The 17,504-nt window shown below is 37.8% G+C and overlaps 1 protein-coding gene across 3 annotated transcripts in view; it reads right to left on the bottom strand.

Moving 5' to 3' along the window:
• The window catches only part of EPB41L4A (erythrocyte membrane protein band 4.1 like 4A), a 263,496-nt gene that overhangs the window by 106,355 nt on the left and 139,637 nt on the right, over window positions 1-17,504 (bottom strand). For all 3 annotated transcript variants that reach the window (XM_024247207.3, XM_054555814.2, XM_054555815.2), the window contains exons 3-4: window positions 12,255-12,306; window positions 7,366-7,444 (exon numbers count right to left, since the gene is read on the bottom strand). In XM_024247207.3, coding sequence (XP_024102975.3) covers window positions 7,366-7,444; window positions 12,255-12,306 — 131 coding nt within the window. The remainder of the gene's footprint in view (window positions 1-7,365; window positions 7,445-12,254; window positions 12,307-17,504) is intronic.

Genomic DNA, 17,504 nt, shown 5'->3' on the forward strand with positions numbered 1-17,504 from the left:
CCTGTTCCATAATTTGCACACCTTTTTCCAACCCTATTTAACTATTTTCAATTCCCTGAATGTTCATCTGAGCATTAAATCCACCTGATAACGATCATCAGTGCTCCTCTTGGAGCGGAGAAAAGCAGAGTCAAGTAAAATTAGGAGAACTTAAATACAAAACCTTATAAACAAGAGTGGGCATGGTGGCTCAGCACTTTGGGAGGCTGAGGCAGGTGGATCACCTGAGATCAGGAGTTCAAGACCAGCCAGGCCAACATGGTGAAACCCTTTCTCTACTAAAAATACAAAAGTTAGAAGTGGTGGCACGTGCCTGTAGTCCCAGCTACTTGGGAAGTTGAGGCAGGAGAATCATTTGAACCCAGGAGGCAGAGGCTGCCATGAGCTGAGATTGCGCCACTGCACCCCAGCCTGGGTGACAGAGCAAGACCCTTCCTCAAAAAAACAAACAAAAAAAACCTTATAAACAAAAGAGACAACTGTGACAATTATCACTGCTTGCTGCTGGAAACTTCCATTTTACTACACCCTCCTCCTTCTCTATTGGCATCTTCAAATTTCTTTTCCTGAAGTGTATTTTTTTAAGAAATTGGTCAGAGATGCAAATTTCTTTTCCTCTATTAAGACTTTGTGCACGGTGGTTCACACCTTAACCCCAGTACTTTGGGAGGCTGTGGAAAGAGGATTGCTTGAGGCCAAGAGTTTGAGACAAGCAAGGACAACACAGTGATAACCCCATCTCTAAAAAAACAAATCAGCCAGGCATGGGGGTACATGCATGTAGTCATAGCTACTTGGGATGCTGAGGCAGGAGGATCGTCTGAGCCCAGAAGGTTGAGGTTGCAGTGAACCATAACTGCGCCACTGCACTCCAGCCTGGGCAACAGAATAAGACTTTCTCTCAAAAAAACAAAAAAAAAACCACTTTAACATCTGACTAGACAATCAAATCTTCTGCCAAATACAGAAATGATAGACATCTGCTTCAAAGACAAAAGGAAAGAGGAACAGAGGAACAGAGATTAAAAATATGTATTAGAAAACAAAGAGCTGAAACACAGACAAACAGATACAAAGAAACAGGAGCCACATCACATTAGTAACTGCATTCCCAGTATCTAGGGCTCAGCACATAGTAGCTGCTTAATAAATACTTGTTGATTTGCAAGTTGGATACATGGATAAACAGACAAAATTCTAAAAACTGGTAACATCATTTGCTGTCTCTGAGAAATTCATAAAGAAAAAAAACATCTATTCAAACTTCCCTGGATAGCCTGCCTTTAAAGATATCACAGATCTTTAACTCCCTGCATTAAAAAAAAACACATCAAAAACTGAAGGCAAACAAACTATTTTTAATTTAAAACTTGATTTTTATTACAGTAAGCATCTTAGTAGAGTCATAAGGCAAATTTGTGATAAAGTAAAATCATATTTTCATATGTTAAACATTTTATAGTGTCTCAGGGCCTATTTTAAAGTAACTATATATTGCTTATTTTGTATATTTTATGGGGTTTATAGTAAATTTAATATTTTATTTAAATTAGAACAAGTTAGAGTTGCTGAGTCTTTCCTTCTGTGTCATTCTGATTAAAGCTATGATTGAATGCTTGAGCCCTCGGTTATCTCTGGTTTTAATTAGGATGAACCTATGTGCCAGTCTGCCTAGGGGAGTACTGATTTATGCCTATTATGAATATATAATTATTAATAACTCAGTTCATCATTCTCTGAAGTGTCAGAGTTTGGGCAATAAATTGTACTGTGACTCTAGTTACATTGTAGCATACTGGGGAAAAATGCTAACTAAAAATATCTGCTTAACAAGGAAGTTTCCAGAATACATTGTGGTACACAGCAGAGGCTTCATGAAGCAGTTTCTGGTTACCTCCTTATGTAAACTAACAAACCGATGTATATGCACTGCCCCTGAGATTTTGAGTTCTAGGTGGGAAGGAGCATTCTGTCTTCCACTCTATCTGTACTTAACACACCGCCACCACCACCAGTACAACACGAGAGACAGGCCTGAAATATTGGCCTCACAGTTTTCTATTTATCTAATGTATGTTGAAAAGAGCTAAATTGACACCAAGGATGTACAAGTTGTTGAGGACCATTAACAATTTAGCAATTAGAGGCAAGAAGAACAGACGAGGACTTTCTTAAAGAAGGGGCAGAGAGACAGAAGCTCAAAACAGAAGGCTCCTGTAAGATTCCTGGCCAAGAACAGTCATGAATGCTCACACCAAAGAATCCTAAAGTGCACCTTCTAATGACTTGAGACCCTGCTGAGAAAACTGAAGGATGTAGGGACAGGGAGGAGTTTCATTTTAGGTGCTAGTTGAATGTGAAACAGGAGAACCGAGAGGAGAGTACCAACCTACACAGAGGTAATAAGGACTGTGATCGTTACCTTCATCCCACAAAGAGCAGGAACACAGCATTTTATCTAACCAGTATTGATAAAACTTAAATATGAGAGTCAAAGGGAAACATTTAAATCATAACATGATATTAAATAATGCAGAAAAATGGCACATACGACTTAGCAGAAAAACAGTAGAGAAAATCATAACTCTTTCACCTCTGAAGTTTAAAACCAATGATGAAAATATGGAAACAAATAGCAGTAACATCACCTTACATTTACATAGTTCTTTAAAGCTCACAAAGTCCTTTCGCTTCCATAAGGAAATGTAACCCTTAACTCTGAGGTAGATGAGGACCATTACCTTCAGTGAAAGGAGGAGACAGGGACTCAGAAAGTAAGCATAGGACTGAAGGTCACACAGGAAGTGAAGAAGCTAAATAAAACAAACCCATCTTCACCAAGGGAAGATTCTGGGTTGCAAAAAGAAGACATGAACTTAATATCAATCCACAGCAAAATGCTGTGAAATATTATTTTAAAAACTAAGAAAAAAATCAAACACCTGTTTTGAGACTCTAAAAAGTATTATGAATGAGTCATCTAGAACTAACATTATTTTCTTTTTTTAGAAAGAGTTTTAAGATCCTTAAAAGTTCAGGGAAATTCCAATGACATTTCAGATAGGGCTGTCAGCACGACAACTGACAGATTCTCTCTTCAGGCAGACTGAAACCAGATCTTGCCCTGGTCACCACTGAAACTCCTTTTACTCAGCACACTGGAACATGGTATTCCAGATAGTTAATGAATGAAGTGTAAGTGCATTCTGTCTTGACATACAAATTCAAGAAATGCAGGCTAGAGGGGATAGTAAAATGATTCATAGTTAAATTAACACCTACAATAAGAAGGGTCTGATTACTGGATTGACTTAAACATGCAAGAAGACCTATCTCAGGGCTCCAAGCTGGTCTTTTCCAAATGTTTTAATCAATAATTTGAAAATATAAAACAATAATCATTATTTCCATGTCAGCTACCTTTATCATTATTGAACACTCACATCTTTGCATCATGGTAAGTACTTTGCAAGTACACTCTTACGTATTCCTCCAAGCATCTTTTTGAAGAAATACTATAATCCTATTGCACGGATGAAAAAACTGAGACTTTACAAAAGTCTATGTAATCTTCTCAGGATTACAGAACCAGTGAATGACAAAGCAAGGATGCAGACCTCAGCCTTTCTGATTCCCAAGCCTGTCTTTTTAACCAATGTATGTATTATACTTACCAAATCTGTGGAAGATACAGAGCTATGAAGGACACACAGTACAGGGAAGGATGTCATGTTTTGAATCAGAACTGAAAATAAGTTTAACAGGTCTCCTGAGGACACGAATTATTTACAGTACTAATAAAGAAAAGAGAGATCAGATTTATTCTGCATAGACCATCAGGGAATTATTATTTCTTATTGAATTTCTTAGTGCTTTTCAAAGCAGGTTTCCTACATAAAAGTGCTTAATAGGAAGCTGGCTGATGTGTCAGAAATGTCCTACAAGGGTGGAGTTCAGAATATATGACCTGAAAGTCCCCCCAGTTTCATTTACTTCAGAAAACATCTTAGAACACAAGCGGGGACTCCAAGTTGATGATTCTATTAATGTACATTTTTCATAATCTGAAACTTTATTTTCCTATCACATTCATTACAGGTCTTTTTTCCTACATCAGTGTTCTTCTGAAATACTGCGTATATTAATAGTATGACCATATATATGCACGAGAAGTTCCCTGTAGCATTATCTGTATTTTTTTTTTTTTTGAGACGGAGTCTAGCTCTGTCGCCCAGGCTGGAGTGCAGTGCCGCAATCTTGGCTCACTGCAACCTCCGCCTCCCGGGTTCAAGTGATTCTCCTGCCTCAGCCTCCCAAGCAGGAGTAGCTGGTAGTACAGGCGCCCGCTACCACGCCCAGCTAATTTTTGTATTTTTTTTAGTAGAGACGGGGTTTCACTGTGTTGGTCAGGCTGGTCTCGAACTCCTGACCTCGTGATCTGCCTGCCTTGGCCTCCTAAAGCGCATGAGCCCTGCGCCCAGCCCTAATTTTTTTTAAAAAAGGAACAACCTGGATGGCCAAAGCATATAGTTAATTATGGAATACAATGCAGGAGTAAAAAGACTGGGTTACAGCACTTTGGGAGGCCGAGGCGGGAGGATCCCCTGAGGTCAGGAGTTGGAGACCAGCCTGCCCAACATGGCGAAACCCTGAATCTACTAAAAATACAAAATATTAGCTGGGCATGCTGGTGGGCACCTGTAATCCCAGCTACTCGGGAGGCTAAGGCAGGAGAATTGCTTGAACCCAGGAGGCAAAGGTTGCAGTGAGCTGAGATTGCGCCACTGCACTCCAGCCTGGGCGACAAGAGCAAAACTCCATCTCAAAAAAAAAAAAAAAAAAAAAAGACTGGGTTAGATGGCGAAAGAGGCCATACAATATGTATGAAATAGTAACATGTCAAAAAAATACATGAAAGATTATGTATAAGCATGTTTATGATAGCATGATCATTCATACCAAAAAATTACAGACAACCTAACAGCCAGTGCAGAGTAGGCTGGTACAATTTTCCAAAGAACTAAATTAAGATAAACACTCAACTTGAAAATGCTGGCAGAAGTATGCTCTTCCTTAAATAGCATGTATCTGGAGATTTTGCTTTTTGGTCTCAGTTCTTGCTTTCGCCAAAATTATCTCATATGATTCCTCTTTTTCAGGTCCATTAATGGTAATATATTCATGTAAATCAATAATAAAACGAATAATGTGTGTATATCAACGTATTAAATGCACATTTAACTTACCTAAATTCAACCATATGCTTTAGGCAACAAATCATGGACACTAATTGCAAGCCAGCTATGTCATTTTGTTCTTAACTACACAAGCTGGTCTAAAACTTTCAATACAACTGGTTGTACTGAAAATATTGTGGATTGTAAATTATAGAAAAATACACGTATTCTGTTAATGAGCCATCAGTAGATTCTGTTGGGAAATTTCTGTTCATGTGTGTGGTGAACAGAGGTGAAGTAATGCATTATAAAACAATGATCTTTTTTATCCCTTCTTAACATTAACTCAAGTATTTTTGGAACCTAACCCCTATTTAAGATGTAATTCCACTATACATCTAGACAAAGGATAGAATGAAATAAGCATTAACATTCATCAAACATAGTATGAGACACAGACAATCATAAGAGCCTTATATATATTATTCCATTTAATGCTTATGAAAACCTTGAAACAGGTGCATCTCCAGTTTTACAGCCGAGGACACTTAGGCACAGGCAGAGATTACTCACAACCTGAATATGAAGGACTTTCATTTTATTTTTTTAAAAATGTTGTGCCCTTGCAATTCCCTAATGAGTTACAGATATAAGCATATTTTTTATACCACTTGAATTCAGTTTCCCTCTGAAACGCTAATGAAAATACCATCCCTCTCCTCAACATTTCCTCCCCATCCTAATGGCCCTTTCCCCAGAAAGATGTGCTCTGCAAAAGCTTAAACTGGCATGTCTACTTTTCAAAGTGCTCATTAACAATGTGATAATGAACAATGTGAATGCAGACATCTGCTTGGTTCTAAAAATGAGGTCTACGCTGGCGCAGTGACTCACGCTGGTAATCCCAGCGCTTTGGGAGGCCAAGGCAGGAGGATTGCTAGAAGCCAGCAGTTCAAGATCAGCCTGGTCAAAATAACAAGACAAAAAAGAAAAAAAGTATTAGCTAGGTGTAGTGGTACACACCTGTAGTCTCAGCTACTCCTGAGGCTGAGGCGGGAGGATTCTGTGAGCCCATAAGTTTGAGGTCACAGTGAGTTATGATTACACCGCTACACTCTAGCCTGTGTGACAGAGCGAGACCCTGTCCCTTAAAAAATTAAACAAATACAGATCATGAAATATAATCTTTTCATCAATCAATCAATCGAGTTCAAAAGATTATATCTTAAGTTGAGGGATAAAATAAAACAAAGTAAAAATGAGGCCTAAATATGGCGCTTCAAAGTGGGATGAAAAAGGTCCAATTAGCCTACCCTCTTCTCATTCTTCTGTGTGCAGTCCAGAATAAAGAAAAAAGAAACTCTGAGACAGATGAAAGCATGGAATAGAAACAAAACCATAGGCTACCAAAGACATGATTTTCAACTTTTTTAAAGGAGGTATTAGGCTTTATTTAAGCCCGTAATATGGGTTCACTGGGAAAACTGACCACTTACGGTTAAGTTAGGGAATATACTTTTGTTTTTCCTACCACATGCAGCTAGGTCACCAGTGGAATAAGTTAAAATATAACTGGTCTGTTCTTTATGAGCCCTTTCAGTTGTTGACATGTACTATTTTGACAACCTAATCAATACCGATAGGAAATTCTGTCTAACTAATATCAAATATTTGGTGACAAAGGTGAAGTAATGCATTAAAACATTGGTTTCCATCCTTAATACTAAAAGCAATTATCTTCTCATTTCCTATAGAGGTAAATGAAACACCTGGAGAGCTAATACTTAAGCTACAACCAATTAAAAAGAAATAACTGGCTGTGAAAATGTATATTTAGAAGTACAAACTGAACATCACAATATCCTTCCTTTAGGCAGTTCAAATGACTTCTATATGAACACAAAGGCTGAATGCATGCTTAACAATAATGATACAGAAATATTTCATCACAGCAGATGCAAAATGTATCATCATGTCACCCAGGTTCATGCCATTTTCAAACACATCCATCATCAGACACTGATCAACTTCATGCAATGCTAGTTTAAATTTTACCCTCTCAGGAGATGCGTTACAAAATGCAGGTAGACACACATGCAAATGTTTAGCCCAATTTTAATTTATTTTAAATAAAGCTTTTTGTATATGCAATGCATGTATCTGTTCAAAAACAAAGTCAATACTATACCTGGTTATTTCCTCTTTAAGTTTACATGGATCTTCAGCATAGAATTTAATACCAAAATACAAAGTATATGGAGGTCCAGCTAAAATAAGAAATAGAAATTAAATTTCACTAAAATCATAAATTAAAGTTACAGTATAATATTATACAGCTATTTACAATTACACTCCAAGAATGTCTAAAGAAACAAGAAAACGCAAGATAAAAACAGCAATGACGGTAGGACCTCGACACATACACACACATAGATAAAAGACACGGCCAAATACACCAGAATGTTGCTGATTCTTATGTCTGGTTGGTAAGGTTATGGACAATTTTTATTATTTATGTTTTTCCCATTTTCTATGTATGTAATTTTTCATAGTGAAGAAAGAAAAAAAATAAATGGTTGAAAAAACCACCCACCTATCATCTCATTAAAAAAAAATAGTTTTAAAATCTATCTGCAAAAAGCTGAAAACAACTTAAATGCTCAGCAGCAGGTGGACTATTAAAGTCAGCCCCAGCCACAGGACATATACCATGCAAATGTTTAAACAGACAGAAGGGCATCTGCATGTGCTCATGTGGAAAAGACCAACTATCTAAATTCCCAAGCACAGAAATATCATACCTTTTGTGAAAAAGTATCAGTTAATATATATTTGGGGTTTTTTTTTTCCTGGAAGAGTACAAAAAAAATTACTAAATGGCAAACTCTGGGAAGAAGGGCTAGAAACGTTCTATCCTTAAACTAATTCATTAGAATTTTCTTATGATAACTCTTACCTTTTTTTACAGGAAAAAAGTCATCAGTGAGGCTACATAATAAAATTAGGGACAATATTTGTTTCATTCTTAAACATTTCTGAATCTAAAAATGTGTTCTCACATATTTAAGAAAACCTTTCTCATCTCATTCATTTACCAAAGAAGAACTATGCCTACAAACTTTTTTTTTTAAATCAGAAACAAAGCCTGGAATTGTACGTACATGGGCAAATAAAAAATAAACACTCATATTGTGCAAGAAGACACAAACCCCTTGGGTGCTGAACACATTATATTATGCTTTTACTAGAAATATTTTTATTTCTGAGGGTATCAATCTAATCTGTACTGTTTCCAAAAGTGCATATTTCCAAGCTGTGCAGTAACTAGATCTAATACACTTTGTTTTTAAAAGGATTTGTTACCTGATATACCAGTTGGTGGTTACGGGTGTTAATTTTGTTTTCCAACAAAAGCTCTCCCACAAATTAAAAAGAAAAATGTGAAACATGCATCTCAGTAAAAGTCTTCGATACTGTCTAAACTGATAAAGTAACCCCAGTCTCGCTACTCTTAACTGAATAAATAAAGTCACAAATTTAGAAACTGGGGAAAAGAAATTAAATAGAACAAGAATAAAGGTATGATGTATTTATAACATATGAACTATGTTACTATTTATTAATATTACATACACATACTTATGTGTGCAGCACCCTGGAACGCTGTTCCTGGCATGTGGGAGACCATCAAGATGAGGATCCTGCCCCTCCCCTCATCTATGCCTTCCTGTGTAAGACACTCCTTATGCTATAGCTTTTTTAAAAACTAAACTTTAAAAGAAACTGCTAGAATTTCTTATTATTGGAGTTGATTCCTTATGTTTAATTTTTATGTTTGTTTAACCACTGTGTTTGTATTTCTGACAAATACACCTCTATCCCTGAACATAGATGTCAGGGAGGCACAGACTATTAAATATTTAGTAGAGCCAGGAATCCACCCTCAGCTTATCCGTCTGTGTCAATCAAGCTCCATGTTCCTGAGCAGATGGGTCTGCCTGTGCCCGCAGGCAACTGGGGTTGGTACCTAGGGGCCAGGGAGGAGCACAGATGCTGCTGAGATGGAGCACAAAGGGAAGAGGCCTTCTCCAGAGCTGCTTCTATTCTTTGGAACATGACAGATTACATCCTATTCACCAAGCCCACACATTTCAAATGTTCAGTATGAACAGTTAAGCAAAAATGTTAAAAGTACACAATTAAAAACATTTGGTTTTGGCTAATTTCCTCTAAGGTCTTCTGGCCCAAACTAGCCCTTCATTTCCCATTCACATATAAAATTGCTGTGTTCTAAATATAAGGCATTATTACCATTTGGTTACATTTCATAATGTACAAAAATGTTTCATAAACATTTGATTCTCAACAACAACAACCTGGGAACATATGCAAGGCATGTTAAACTCCAAGGAGTTAAACAACTTGCCTAAAATTACGGGGAAGAAAAAAAAGTTTGCTAATATCTAGGGCTCAGTGCTTTGCGGTGCACTATTCTATACAGCTTCTCAGCAAAATACAAAATAATAATACCTTTAGAGTGAGATAATACTCTCATATGCATCACTGTTTCAGAGAGCAATCAAAGGCTATAGAAATGAACATTCTGGACAAGGATATGTCTAGCCAGATATTTTTTGGCTCCCTATTCTAACTACAAAAAAGGTGCTGATAATTCAAATTACAAAATTATTGTCTCGAATCCACATTATTCCATGGACTCAACGTTTAAGAAACTCTTACGTAAAGTGAAGTTAATATTGTTTCACTTTAGCAAAAAATACAGAAGCCAAAAACTGGGAATCCTCTCTCTTTTGTGTAGACTAATTTTGAGGTCTTTGGTAAGGAGTTTCTCATTAACTTAAGGAGAAATAAATCAAGATTAACTACAAGCATTCTGGTAACTAGCAAATGTTCTGTCATTTTTATAGATTCTCTTTCTGACTATTAGATATTTGATAGCCATTTTCCTTCACTATCAAATAATTTAATGAGATAAAACGTAAGGATTCTTCAGTCACTAACATTTTGTCAATTATAATACCAGTTGTTTTATTCTTACTATACATCAATTTTTTTTTTTTTTGAGACGCAGTCTCACCCTATCGTCCAGGCTGGAGTGCAGTGGTGGGATCTCAGCTCACTGTAACCTCTGTCTCCTGGGTTTTAAGCCATCCTCTCTGCCTCAGCCTCCCGAGTAGCAGGGATTACAGGTACTCGCCACCACATCCAGCTAATTTTTGTATTTTTAGCAGAGACGAGGTTTCGCCATGTTGGCCAGGCTGGTCTTGAACTCCTGACCTCAGGTGATCCACCTGCCTCAGCCTCCCAAAACTGCTGGGATTACAGGCATAAGCCACCACATCCAGCCTACATCAAATTTTTAATATTGCATTTTTAGAATGAAAAAGTGATTGCATTATAGACTGATACTTAAATATTTCATACCACGTAAATAAGTAGACACTTTAAATGTGCTTAGGAACACTTTAATAATGCACCTTAAAATAATTAACATTTTTTCATCACCTTGATATAAATATCAACTTTTCCTATAAAAGAAACCTGTGAGTTTATTTTAAAATAACTGGCTGGGTGCAGTGGCTCACACCTGTAATCCCAGCACTTTTGGAAGGCTCGGGTGGGTGGATCACCTGAGGTCAGGAATTCGAGACCAGCCTGGCCAACATGGTGAAACCCCAAATCTAATAAACATACAAAAAAAAAAAATCAGCCAGGCGTGGTGGTGGGTGCTTGTAATCCCAGCTACTTGTGAGGCTGAGGCAGAAGAATTGCTTGAACGCAGGAGACAGGGACTGCAGTGAGCCAAGAGCACAACACTGCACTCCAGCCTGGGTGCCAGAGCAAGATACCATCTCAAAAAAAAAAAAAAAAAAAAAAAATTCCTGAAATTTTTCTGGTTTTCCAATTGGTATTTTTTTTAATTGGTTCAAATATGCTAGAGTTATAACTTGTAAACTCCAGTGGTATCCACTACAGAGGTTGAAATGCAATGAGAAACAACAATGATGCTGACGTTCATAGAAACAGGACTTTCTGATGGCTTTGCAGTCCAGGTTTCCAGTTCCTTTTGGAAGCAGAGCTACATTCCTGCCCTTGGTTCCATGGAGCATCGCACAACCAATACTATCACAGGAAACAAGCTGACACGCACAGAAAATACAGACTCAGAATGGGGATAATGAATGCCAGAAGAATCCACTCCGTTTTGATTAGCAATAATTCACACAGTTCAGCAAAATGCTTTAATGGGGAATAGAGTTTCAGTTTAGGGAGATTAAAATGTTTTGGAGATGGACAGTGATAATGGCTGCACAACAATGTAAATGTACCCAATGTCACTGAATTGCACACAAAAATGGTTAAAAGGATCCATTTTATATGTTATGTACATTTTATTTCAAATGAAACAGACAATTTTTTAAAAAAGAGTATTCTTTTGCACACTTAAGGAGCCTCTGTGTTTGTGCTTATAAATAAAAACTTGGGTTCTGGAAATTAAGATTAAGGAATATATACTTAATTATATTGTGCCTCCTTATAATATTCGTATTGATAAAACCAAAAAGCTAGCTCCCAAAAATGGTCTCTCTCTGAAGACCACTTTTTAGATCACAAAGGCACCTCTTACTTACTGGCTTAGGAAACTGAGTGGTCTGAATGGCAAAACCATGCCATAACCCAAGAAACTCAAGCTCTTTAAAAGCTTGGACATTATGACCCATCCCTGCAGCCTGCCTACCACCCATTAATGTCTATTTGCCTTTTTTGTTTTAAGGTCAAATTGTAAAGATAAGCATACAGAAAAACCACAGACAAAATCAAGGGAAGGCCTGCCTCAAGGAAAAATTCAATACTAAGATCCACTCAGAAACTGATTAATCTGACCTTGGAGAGGGCCTAGCAATGCACACAATACACACATTCCCATATTCTGGTACTCGAGTACTAGTACTCACTTCTTTCTCCAGTACTAAAGCCCACTTCTGCACCCAACTAATCATGGGTTTGTCATCATTTTCAAGCCACCCTTTAACAAAGTAAAACTTAAATACCTACTGTTAATCAGTTCTTTGTGTTCAGCAAGGGTTTTTGCAGGATCCAGCCAATACTGTGTGAGGAAGAAAAGGACAATTAAAGAAATTAGTTGCTTTTCATTAGCTTTTACTTCAAGAATATTTGCAAAATGTTATCTAAACAACATTTTAAAACTTGATAAGTTAAACACTTCACTCATATACACACACAAACATACATAAGAGTTTTCTGCAGCAAGAACAGTAAAAGAAAAAATAGGCCAGGCATGGTGGCTCACACCTGAAATCCCAGCACTTTGGCAGGCAGGGGAAGAAGGATTGCTTGAGGCCAGAAGTTTAAGACCACCCTGGCCAATATGGCATGACCCCATCTTTTAAAAATAACATTAAATTAAAAATAAAATACAAAGAGAAAGATGATGCTGACGTTGGAAGAGAGGCAAAGAAGAGCAGCAGTACTTGCTGGGTCCCTGGTTGAATTATCATACTGACTGTAATGTAACATCCAAATGCTTATGAGTGACTTCTGACTACTTTTGGTGGGAAAATAACAGGCTCAAAAAAAATGTCCTCCAAGTCTCTTTCCAAAGTCTCCATCATCCCAAGCACTGCTCCCCTTAGAGCCATGTCTCCTCCTAATACGTCCTCACCATCTTTGCTTCCAGTCTCATCCCTGCAGGTATTGCTGCTAGGTGTTAGGAAGAAAGCAATCAAATCCTCATTAAGGATCCAGGAGAGCAGTTCAGCACAGTGGCTGAGGGCCTGAATCCCAGGGCAGACCCATAGGGAGTCTGTTCTGACTCTACCCATGTCATTGCCATGTAACTTAGGACAAGCGACTGGACATCACTGGACCTTCCTCATAAGGTTGCTGTGCAGATTAAATAAGTTAATCCAGGTAAAGTCTTCAGAATAGCCCCTAGCTCAGCCTACATATGCTAAGAATGATTAGGTCACCTCTCATAACTGCCTTTGGCCAGTCTAAGATACCTACTTATTAATTCAAATTAACAGTTAATGAACAGAATTTCAAGTGGTGGCAGGAGAATTCGGGGTCCTGGGGAGAGGCCTTCCTTTAAATCTCACAATTACGAAGTAGAATCATCGAAAGAAGGAGATGAGGTCAGCCTCTAGCCTCACCTCTTCTTCTGTGAGAAGAGCAGGGCAGAAGCCAAGGAAGCAAAGAGGGCACTGGAGTTCCCACAAAAGCAGAGTCAAACGGATAAGGGCTGCCCTGAAGGGTCAGGGGAGGGCAGAGATGGAATCGCTCCCACACGCTCCTAGCCAGATGCTGGGGACCCCCCAGGGCCAAGCCACTCAGTTTCCATTTCCTCGTGTTCCTTAATGAAGAAGGGGCAATTCCCACCACAATGAGGTAGGAGCTGACCCACCTTAAGCCACGTTCCACCCAGCACTCATGCGCTGGCGCAGTTCCCCACTTTCCTTCCCCTCAGTTGAGGGCAGAATGCTTGTTCTGCTATGTAACAGTAGCAATAATTATAAATGGCAATTATAATGCTTTATGCAATCCCCTTACCTTTTATTCCAAATTATGAATACAATTATTCATACTATGAATACTATGACTATGAATACAACTGTTGTAGTCATTTTACTGTAAGATTTTATAACTATACCAAACTCTATTCATGCATATATAAGCTTCACTATTTGCCACGCACAGCAGTTTCCATTTTTTGAATTTTTTTTTTTAAAAAAGTAGAGTAACCAACATATCTAAGTGTAGCAACTAAAAACGCAATGTTCATTATTCCAGTCTTCATCATGTCTTATTTTTCAAAGGTCTAGAATCACTCACTTTTAAAACAGAAAATGTATTTGAGGCAGAGGATGTGTCAGTGAAATGCTCTTGGAGCCCACAGCGACTAAAAACGAGGCTTTGGTGTTAAAATTATGATTCCCAGGGAAACTGTAGCTCATTCAAGTAGAGTAAAATCAACCCAAACGTTAAGCTGTGTGTTGGACACAATGCAGACCCATCGCTTTACGTATATAAAGCTGTGGGTTCTTCATGAAATGGAAACATGAGGTGAGGGGACTGTTTCTTACCATTCATGTTAAACAAAAAGGTTTTACTATCCCCTGAATTTTCCAATGAAGAGAAAACCAAGGAAAACAAACACAAACACTCAATAACACTTGCATTCGGTTTCCGCTGCTGCCATAACAAATTACCACAAGCTTAGAGGCTGAAACAACACCCATTTATTATCTCAGAGTGCTGAAAGTTAGTGTCTTTCTTTGCTTCAAATTTCACAAGGCTAAAATCAAGATGTCAGCCTGCTGGGGTCTTGGAGAGCTGGTTGGTTAGGGGACCAAATTCCCTAGAGCACAGTAAGGGAGGGGGCTTATAGATGCATCATTAGAGGCTCTCCCAGTTTCTCTACGTGTCAAGGCACATGTAACATTGGGATTTAATTTCACACCCTACACCACACTTACACATGAGGGGTCAATATGTGCTTGTGGCAAGAAGGGAAAAAAGGAGGCTTTGGTCTTATTACTCTCTGTCTAATCTTGTTCTGAAACTAGTAGGAGGCAGAAATCAGAGTTTTAAATTTCTCCTCCTATCATCATCATCATCATCCCAAAAGACAACCTTTGTAATTTTTTTTTTCAGATTTTTTGATTCATTTTGTTTTGTTTTGTCTTTGTTTTCTTGTCTCCAGAATGCTTTTCAGTCACTAAAGCCAGCTAAAGAAAATAGGAAGAAAAATTTTTAATTACATATAATGGGAAAAACTGGTTAATCTATCAAAAATTTTACATTAATAATAATCTGTTCTATTTTAAAATAAATCTCTTTCCTTGAGAGTGATTAAATTTGTGAGGTGAAAAAAGTAAAATAACAGTTTCAAGAAAAGTTAAAAATTACAATTCTGCAGCACGAAGCAGCAGCAGCAAGACTCAGTCAAAGGCTATTCAATCAACTCACTGCACATTTGCTATGCTAAGCATCACCCTACAGCCGCCCACGCACAAATCTCATTTGATCAAAATGGAAACCAGGGGTTACAGAGGTCAGACAATGATAAATGTCCAAGAACATAAATAATAAACACAAGTCACCAGGTTTCAGAAGCCAAGATCTTGAAATGTAAAACCCACTTACGTTCAACCAAGGGAAAGATGTGACCTTGGAACCAAAGCAGCCACGCTATGATGGCACTTGTCACCATTCATTATCAACAAGCAATCAAACACAGCATATGGAAGATCAGAGTGAAACACATCAGCCTGTTACTCTATAGTTTAAGAGAAAAAAAGGGCACAAAAAATTGCCAATGAACACAATATCCCTGTTTTAAGGAATACATACAGAATACCAGTCATGGAGTGTCAATATTCTGGAGGTAGACCCTAAAACTGGGATATCATTCATTCATTCATTCATCACTTATGGATATCCACTATACATGTTCTTTACATGACATGTCAGACATTTTCCTGAGTAGTATGGGAACACAAAGTTGAATGAGACCCGTGACTAACCTCGCACTCACAGCCTAGCAGGAGACACACAGCCATGTAATTACAATACAATGTGGTGAGACAATAATTACTTATATAAGATGAATACATATGAGATAATAAAATCATGTACAAGGAAAATTAACTGCAGGGTGAGTATATGATGGCTTTACTAAAAAAAATCATTAAATAGCATGTTCAAAAAAAACTTTCTCAGAATACATAAATGGGGGATAACAGAGCCTTAAATCTGTATAAAGTACATGTCTATCAGCTCAACTGCTCTTAAAGCAAGTGAGTAAATTTCCATGTAATAACACAGAATGTAATACTCTACATCCTTTACAATTGAACACTCTATTAAAGTCAGTGTTGCCTAACAGCTGACAAATACTCAGCTAAGCAATCAATATTCATGGAGAACTTCCAGAAAGAGAAGTAGTCCATTCAGTCTTTCCACCAGCCCCACATGAGGGGAAAGAGGAGCACAGAGCTGAGAACCATGCAGTGTGGTGCCCTAAGAGACTGTTCTTCTGGAGTCTCCTACAGTTCTAATAGAATAAACCCTAAATTTTTTTAAATAAAGAAAGGACAGCATGCAATAACTGGAGCTGTGTTGCATCTTATTTCACACTGGGTTCAATGTTGATTCAAAGAATGGTTTCTCTGAATTGTACCCTGGTGTGCTGCCTCTTGCCTAGCCAGATGGTCACAAGGAGAAATAGCCCTATCTCTCATTCTCTCTCAACATTCAAGCTGTCCATTCCCTAGGATAATCACTAAATCACTTTCCTCTTCCCCACTCCCCTCTCTCTCCTATTTCTTTTTTTTTTTTTTTGCAAGTATTTCTCAGGCACTTTATTTTACTTTTGTTTTTTTTTTTAAATGAATGAATGAATTTATTTTTTTATTTTTTATTTTTATTTTTTTTTTTAGAGTTGAAATACATTTTATTTTTACATATATTATAAGCACCACAATACAATCCTATTGGTTTGCTTTAAATAGTCAACTACTTAACAAAGATGTTTTAAAATAATTTTTTCAATTTTATATTTCCTCTCATATTTAGCATTTCTAGTGCTCTTCATTTCTTTTTTTTTTTTTTTTTAATATATTTTAGGTTTTATGGTACATGTGCGCAATGTGCAGGTAAGTTACATATGTATACATGTGCCATGCTGGTGCGCTGCACCCACCAACTCGTCATCTAGCATTAGGTGTATCTCCCAATGCTATCCCTCCCCCCTCCCCCCACCCCACAACAGTCCCTGAAGTCTGATGTTCCCCTTCCTGTGTCCATGTGTTCTCATTGTTCAGTTCCCACCTATGAGTGAGAATATGCGGTGTTTGGTTTTTTGTTCTTGCGATAGTTTACTGAGAATGATGATTTCCAATTTCATCCATGTCCCTACAAAGGACATGAACTCATCATTTTTTATGGCTGCATAGTATTCCATGGTGTATATGTGCCACATTTTCTTAATCCAGTCTATCATTGTTGGACATTTGGGTTGGTTCCAAGTCTTTGCTATTGTGAATAATGCGGCAATAAACATACGTGTGCATGTGTCTTTATAGCAGCATGATTTATAGTCCTTTGGGTATATACCCAGTAATGGGATGGCTGGGTCGAATGGAATTTCTAGTTCTAGATCCCTGAGGAATCGCCACACTGACTTCCACAAGGGTTGAACTAGTTTACAGTCCCACCAACAGTGTAAAAGTGTTCCTATTTCTCCACATCCTCTCCAGCACCTGTTGTTTCCTGACTTGTTAA

Source organism: Pongo abelii, chromosome 4, assembly GCF_028885655.2.
Source record: "Pongo abelii isolate AG06213 chromosome 4, NHGRI_mPonAbe1-v2.0_pri, whole genome shotgun sequence".
Taxonomy (NCBI): Eukaryota; Metazoa; Chordata; class Mammalia; order Primates; family Hominidae; genus Pongo; species Pongo abelii.